The sequence below is a fragment of the Octopus bimaculoides genome, chromosome 20 (assembly GCF_001194135.2).
Source record: "Octopus bimaculoides isolate UCB-OBI-ISO-001 chromosome 20, ASM119413v2, whole genome shotgun sequence".
In the NCBI taxonomy this organism is placed as follows: domain Eukaryota; kingdom Metazoa; phylum Mollusca; class Cephalopoda; order Octopoda; family Octopodidae; genus Octopus; species Octopus bimaculoides.
The window spans coordinates 47588074-47596184 of NC_069000.1; the positions used below are offsets into that span (position 1 = coordinate 47588074).

The 8111-nt window shown below is 39.5% G+C and overlaps 2 protein-coding genes across 2 annotated transcripts in view; one reads left to right on the plus strand and one right to left on the minus strand.

The window, feature by feature from the left end:
• Window positions 1-5560, minus strand: part of LOC106879874 (ER membrane protein complex subunit 4) — a 9001-nt gene extending 3441 nt beyond the window's left edge. Inside the window, exons 1-4 of the mRNA XM_014929596.2 lie at window positions 5444-5560; window positions 4028-4145; window positions 2187-2340; window positions 913-1070 (exon numbers count right to left, since the gene is read on the minus strand). Of these exons, the coding sequence (XP_014785082.1) occupies window positions 913-1070; window positions 2187-2340; window positions 4028-4145; window positions 5444-5496 (483 nt within the window). The 5' untranslated portion in view covers window positions 5497-5560. The remainder of the gene's footprint in view (window positions 1-912; window positions 1071-2186; window positions 2341-4027; window positions 4146-5443) is intronic.
• Window positions 5561-5708: 148 nt separating this feature from the next.
• LOC106879872 (ranBP-type and C3HC4-type zinc finger-containing protein 1) overlaps window positions 5709-8111 on the plus strand; it is a 47683-nt gene continuing 45280 nt past the window's right edge. Inside the window, exon 1 of the mRNA XM_014929594.2 lies at window positions 5709-6156. The gene's annotated coding sequence lies outside the window, so the exon portion shown is untranslated. The remainder of the gene's footprint in view (window positions 6157-8111) is intronic.

Consider the following 8111-nt stretch of genomic DNA (forward strand, 5'->3'; position numbering starts at 1 on the left):
AGCTGCCATTTCCATGACACTGGCAACAACTAAGATTCATAGGTGCCACTTACATGGCACCAGCAACAACCACAATTACAATGCATGGCTGCCATTTACATGACACTGGCAACAACTAAGATTCATAGGTGCCACTTACATGGCACCAGCAACAACCACAATTACAATGCATGGCTGCCATTTACATGACACTGGCATGGCCACAACTTGGCTTCATGATTCTTCTCAAGCACAGCATATTGCCAAAAGTCTCGATCACTTGTCATTGCCTCTCTGAGGCCCAATGTCCAAAGATCATGCTTCACCGCCTCGTCTCATGTCTTCTTGGGTCTACCTCTTCCACAAGTTCCCCCACCCAGTTAGAGATTGGCACTTCTCTACACAGCTGGCCTCATCTAAACGCATCACATGATCATACCAAAACAGACGTCTCTTGCACACTGCATCTGGTGATTCTTACACCCAGCTTTTCTCTCAAGATGCTTACGCTCTGTTGTACATGCATACTAACGTTGCACATCCAGTGATGCAGACTAGCTTCATTTCTTTCAAGCCTACGCATGTCCTCGGTGGTCACACCCCATGCTTCACTGCCATGTAGCATAGCTGTTTGCACACAGGCATCATACATTCTGCCTTTCATTCTGAGGGAGAGAACTCTCTGAACTTTGTCCAGCCTATTCTTAATCTCGCAGCTACACTCTTGGAGCATTCACCTCCACTACTGACTTGGTCACCTAGATAATGGAAGCTATCAACTACTTCTAGCTTACCTGCCTGGCATTTGATGCAGTCTATTTTCTGTATATTTGTAGTGTTTATTGTACCTGTACACCTTCCACACACAAAATCTATATTCCCTGCTAACCTTTCTTGGAAAAGTTTGTCAAGGAGTACAAATGTGATACATACCTTTTGTGGTTCAACAAAGGCCAACCAATCAGATGGCTGCGTTGGTAACAAACCCATCACCTGACACTTATACACAGCCAGTGCCAAACAGATGACATTCCCAAAGAAGTAAACTATTTTCTGCAATGGTCCTTGGTAACCTTCAATCAATTTGAATGCTGAAATAAAAAAAAATTGAAACAATGATTCAGGTACAGATTTCTGTGGCAGAAGATTAGTCAGGGGACCCCTTAGCTATGCTTTCTTGCCCTGTCTCAACTCTAGGCTCCAATATCATCACCACACCATCTTCAAGGGCTCCTTGACTGGCAAAGATTTGAATTCATAATGCAAAGCTACACACAGACTATTCCTATCCTGTTAGGTCACTAGTCTAATACTTAACTGTTTCTGATGCTCCATTGACTGTGGGTAGTAGTGAGAGAGAGAGAGAGATGATATGTGAAGGTGAAAGTTTACCAGGTGAAGTGGTTTCAATCCAATCACTAATATTGTGTTACCCCTGCTGGGGGGGGGGGGTCAATGTATGTCACTTTCTGGTCCTAAACCTTGCACACCTACAGTCATTAGTCACCCTTAGCTACCACCAGAACCACAGCTGGTGGTTGCCGAGAAGACATTTTCTCTGCCAGTCCTGTATCTACCTCTTGTCTTCTTTCTTAACCCAGAGTCTCCTCCCTTCTGATGTTGCTTACAACCAACTCCAAAGGTGAAAACATGGTTTTTCAGTTGAGAAAAAAATGACGAAACTATTCAACAGAGTGTCACTGTTGTTTCAACAAAAACGGTCAACTGTAAATGGACCGTCCCCACCCCTCCCGTAAATAAGTGCAATGAACATGTGCTGGGGTCGTTAAGTACTTCTTCAGTTTGCTAAAACTGACGAGTCTTCCATAGAATGTAATTACGTCTGCCAGTGATTAGCATCTTATTCAGGGGGATATTTATCTCTCATCCACCCAACAATAAATACCAGGCATTCATTATTTAAGGGCTCAAATAATTCATGTAAAAGCAGCTGAAAGATCAAGAAAGGAGAAGCTAGAGAATAGGGAACTGAAACCTTTTTTTTTTATACCACTTAGGAGAAGAACCCTGAAATGGAGGGAGGAAATGGAAACCAGGTAGACTCTGCTGAGAGCATCTAAGGGCCTGGGGGTTGATGTTGAACCAGATGACAAATACATTTTATCCCATCCGGATTGTGAAATGGGGAGGTTGAAAAATTGTGAAAAGTATCAGTGCTAATAGAACAACAACAAAACATGACTTACTGTTTTGAATTCCAATCAGAGCCTGAATTGGTCTGAAGAACATCATTCCAACCATCATTATTGGGAAAATAGATATTGAATTTCCAGCCATCCACATAATAATAATATTCATTGGTACTTGTTTGACAGGACCAAGGGCCACATCCCAAGATCTCTAAAATTAGAACATCACAGAAGGATTTAGGGATCTTAGCAAAAACAGTTTACACTACTTATGTTCCAGTCCCTCTTTTATACAGCATCCATGAGATCTCACAACCACAACCCCAACAAAGGTCAAAGCCATAATAAGACAATTGTTAAATATGTTAATCTAAAACTCAATCACATCAACACTCAATGTTTTCATTTTCATGTCCTCTCATGACAGACTTTTTGGCTGAGAAAACTCATCATAATAAATGCTGTAAATGGAAGTAGTAATTAAATAATACATTTAAAGTGTTAATGTCGGTAAGGGCCAGGATGAGTCTGTCATATAATGAATTAGTACACGCAATTCATCGTACCACAATATCTGTGTCTATATCCTTGTTACAAATGTAAGGTCATATAATCTGATCTCCCATAGCAACCACACAGTCATGTTACCAAAACTTCATTCCAGACATTTCTTTTCTTTAATGCCACAAAATATTTTGGCTGTGGACCAGAGACGACCCTGACCAGACTCGAATGGTCTCTGAACTGGCGAACAGTCCATAAATTGATTTGTGATGCACATCTCCTTCCCTGATTGGCAGGTGGACTGGTTGAATTGAAGTTCTAGAACAAACAATGTCTCATTTCTTTTGAGTCTGTAACATGATGAGGGAGATTATGTTTAGAAACAGCAATCAAATTCCTCGTGTATGCTACTTTTTTTTAAAAAAGGGAAGCACACATATTTAATAGTAAGGCAAGTTATCTAATGTCTGGATCACTTTTCCTCATTGACCTGCTTGATCGGGGCTGTTCACAACTGGAACAGCTTTTTATGGCTTTTCTGGATCAGAGCTGACATGGATGTTTGACAACATGGCTTTCCCATCCCACCCCACTACAAGATCTTTGACTCAACACTTTAATCTCTGTTCTTCATCACAAAAACACTTTCTAAAATTCTGTCTACCAACAATGACCAACTTGCATAAAGTCAAAATGAAACCAACAAAAATAACAGTGAAATCAATAAGCACTGTGCCAACCCCAAACACTGGTGGGATGTACCCCAGGAATTTGGCTAAATCCACTTTACCAATCTCCACCAGAATCTGCAGGGAACAACACTGGACACTGAAGAGAGTGCAACATGTTCAGAATGACACACTGAACATGTTGCTTAAATTAATCACTGAATGTTGGACTGTGGTGGAGTATGGTCCTTAGCTGGGCAGAGACAGGGAAGCTGCAGATTGTTGCTCAACCGACCACCTACGATCTCCTTAAAAAGGGCTAATCTGAGGTGACGTAACCTTATTTCTAACACCTTCTCAGTCTAAGAATTACACCAACTGCTTCTCTCCTCATCTCCTAGTAGGATTAACAGAAACATAGAATGTTATTGAGATTAATTGTAGCAACAGGAATTAGGGAGGATAATCTTCAGTAAAAACACTTCAACTAAATTTGTAGACATTTTAAAACTAGAATTAATCTATTAAGCCAATGAGTTTTCTCCTCACTAATTAAAACGTCATGGGTTGCTACATTAAGTTCATTAATACCAGCTCTCCTACCATAGCCTAGTGAGTGGGATTTGGTTGAGGGACATTGTAAGCGAAGATTTTTTCAACCCTTTGCACATTGGAATGGAAAGAAATGAAAAGAAAAGAAGATTCAGTAAGATATTCAGTACATACTTTAACAATTAAGTCTGGATCAATGTCTTTAACTCGGTCGGATACATTGGCAGTCTCACTGTAACCAACTGGAGGTCGGAGGTCAGAGATTCGACTCACCTGGTGGTCAGATTTGGACCTGCAAAAAAGAGAAAATAAACAACAGCCTAACAAGTGTGAACTCTCATCAATACTATAAAAGTCAGTCACTAACTAGTATAATACAGTGGAGAGCAGGATTGATAAAGTGACATTCTAAGTTCAGATCCAGTAGGTACTGAGTTTGTGTTTCACTCTCCTAGGGTCCATGAAATAGAACAAGCAACCAAGACTGGAATCCTTGTAATTAACTACTGCCTCCTCCCTTTCCACCCAAAACACATAGCCATCTGTCAATGTTAATAAATTTTTACTCATTAATCATATCAATCAAGTTGCAGATTTTCTTTTTATTGTTTATTTTACAGCATCCAGCTGTAAAAACCCTGCCAAAACTGACCTCGCCTGTGCTTGTGCCCTGTAAAAAGCACTCAGTCCACTCTGCTGGTTGGTTGGTGTTAAAGGCATCCAGCCATAAAAACCCTACCAAAACAGACACAGAAGTTTAGTGCGGCTCCTGCCTGGCCATCCAGCATGGGACGCGGACATTAAATGATGATGATGTTTAATCTGTTTCAAAACTTTTTGTTTAATGGGTTTATTAGACGAGGAAGGACAGCATTCCCTGAACTCTGACCCATTTTAGAGCCTCCCTGTCTTGTGAAGAAGTGAGTTGGTGGAATTTGAGCTCAGAGTATAAAACGGACGAAATACCGCTACGCATTTTGTCCGGCGTGCTAACGATTCTGCTAAGCGCCAGTTTGTCTAATTCGGATAGAAATCTTACTGGAATTAGTGTAAATGAATATTAAACCATTCTTCAGTTTGGTACTACTAAAGCAGCACGGTCCCGAACGCGCAGTCGCGCTAGCTCGTCGTGAGTGGTCGATCCTAACCCTAAACACGTATTCATTTGCACACGCGGATTAGGGTTAGGATCGACCACTCAAGACTAGCTAGCGCGAACGCGCGACTGCGCGTTCATGACCGTGCTGCTTTAGTAGTACCCTTAAGTTTAATTTATTCAGGAATATATCGAATACACATCACATTAGAAAAAAATTATTAAACTGCCGTTAAAGGTACTACTTTAATAACATAAAGAAAGCTTAGAAATATATATTAAACTATTAATTAGCGCAATTAGAAATAAATAACCAGTTCTTAATTAGCAAAAGGGTTAATTGCCAGTCCAACTGTTGTAATCTCAAACTTATTCACTAGAAAAATACTGTTTACGATATCACCATAAACAGAATGAACGATGAAAATATTACTTGTAAGGCTGTTGTAACACCTGAAACCAATGTTCGACACGAATGCAAAGATATGACAAACCTTCCAGAGAAATCCAAAGCCCAGCGATGACGGCGGACACGGGAAGCCATCATTAAACAATAAAAATAACTTCGATACAGAAGAGTTACACAACTTCAAGTTGTCTAACTCTTTTAAGCGGTTTGTAGTGGTCACTTGATATGCCAGAAATAGCAGCTAAAATCTCTTTTAAATTACACCTTGCCATTCTTAAAAAGTAAAGGACTCTTCTTTGCTACACTGCATGCTTTCTTTTCAAATGAGTGAAAAGTCATATATGAACACATCTGAAATCATGTGTGAGTGTGTAGTATATTTATTTCTTTAGTGCCCACAGGGGGCTAAACATAGAGGGGACAAACAAGGACACCCAAAGGAATTAAGTCGATTACATCGACCCAGTGCGTAACTGATACTTATTTAATCGACCCCTAAAGGATAAATGGCAAAGTCGACCTCGGTGGAATTTGAACTCAGAACGTCAAGACATACGAAATACCATTAAGCATTTCGCCCGGCGGCTCTCACCAAGTGATTCACCCACCCACATGAAAATAGCAAAGTTACTCCATACAATAGATTACAATCGTTCTACTCACGCTGTTTCATTAGTAACTGAAAGTTATGCACAACTCCGTGAAAGCTAATATCGACAACATTTCCTTGTCTACTTCTGCTATGGCTTTTTCAAGAAGGCTCCCGTTCGGGCACTAAAGTATGTTGAAGATGATACGGTAAGTTCGGTATACCTACATAAGTGTGCCCCCATTGATTTTATTTCTTCACTAGCAAACTTACCCGTCCTTTGGACGGTTTAAGTTACTTTGGTGATATTCTTTTCACTTTGTTCCACGCACTACCTGAGTTCGGTGAGCCGTTTGCTCATTGGTATCTCCCATGAAGTAAACTTGAAGGAATCGGTGTAGATAGGAAGAATAGACCCCATTCGATGATAGGTTTAACCCTGAATTTTGAACATTGACATATAGGAGTCTTTATGAATAGGTTTGTGACCGAAACTTGTCATCTGGAAAATATTGTTATAAGCGCAAATTTTCTGTATAAATTGCTGCGAATCAAGAGTGTTGACCAAGGAGTAAAGAGAGCAAAGGGTAAATTCTCTACAAATACTCTTCAGATGGTGTAGAGTCACGATTGTAAAGGAGTTTGTTGCGGAGAGGAGATTCGGAAAATTCACTCGAGTTGGCTTTGTTTCCTCATAACTTTCTGAAAGTTAGCTATTTCTTGTTGATATTTTCTAAAAATTACCTTTCAGAGGATATAGATTACGTTTATACAGGAATTTAATGGGTAAAAAAGCAAAAAATGGTGGGCTCGTATACATAGATACTGACATATGACAGTATCTGTGGGCGAGTTCACCATTTCCTTTTTGGCAGAAGTAAAGATCATGGGGCGATCTTTCGGTACGAGTTCCTAATTATCGGCCTTTTCCGTAAAAAGTGTCTTCGGCGATCTTTCTACATATTTCGTCAAAAAATATTTCTAAAATAAGTGAAAAATGAAGAAATTGTGGGGGTGGGGTGGATTTAAATTTTTGAAATTTTTTTCTTCTTTGGTGATTCATATAAAAATTTTGAAAACGTGTTTATAGCATGTCAGGATTTCTGTTTAGATAATTTTTGCGTCTGCTATTTTATAACTCTATGCATGCGTGAAACTAGAGAAAACACTTTAATTTCACTTCTTGGACGGAGGGGAGGGGAGGGGGTGTTTATTTATTCATTTTTTTGCAGATCCAGAATCTTCGCCCTCGATATAGTGTGTTCCTGTAAAAAAAAAAAAAAATCCTACGATCTTTACCTCCGCCTCCTTTTTTATGACAAATTCCAGTATAATCGTAATCTGCTTTTTGAAAAATAATTGTTTGGAATTTGTGAAAGTTTTATTTTTACGTAGTTGTAAACTCCAATATTTAAAGAAATGGTGTAGGTCGGAAAAGTGGCAGAATCGTTAGCATGCCGAACGAAATGCTTACCAGCATTTCATCTGCTGTTACATTCTGAGTTCAAACTCCGCCAAGTGACATGGGTGACTGCTGGTCTTCCCATGCAACCCAGCCTCTCCATGAAACCAATGTTATCCAAGAGAAATGCAAAGACTGATACAGCAAAGCATTCGATACAGAGTATGTATGTACGTGTCAAAAAGTTTGTGTGATTTGGCTGTTATTTCTAGCATGTGGGTAGCCTGCTTGAAGGCCGTAGAATTGGGAGGGGAGTAATTTTTTGGGATCTTGTTCAAAACGGGGGCACCAGTTTTCATTAATGTTTTATGTAGTGTTTTTGGTACCGAAAGGCTTTCAAACTTCGTATACTTATCTATTTTGCGTTATAGAACAGAAAAAAAATTTTGTATTCGGATTTATTTCATGTAAAAAATTGTCTTATTTCGATAATTTCAACCAATTACTGACAAGTATTCAGCTGTTTACAAGTTACTCCTTTGGCACTTTAAGCGGTGTAAAGCGTATTTAATCTCCATTACTTCTGACATTTTGCAAAGGCAACACACGTGTGTTCGTTTTCCCTAACCCTAACCCTAATTGACTTGCTCCTTCCCTCAAAAACCATGCCTTGTGCCTATAATAGAAAGGTTTATTAGCTACTGCCAATATGCTTCAGCCATTTTTTGACAAGGAAATAATAATTTTATCACCGCCGAGATT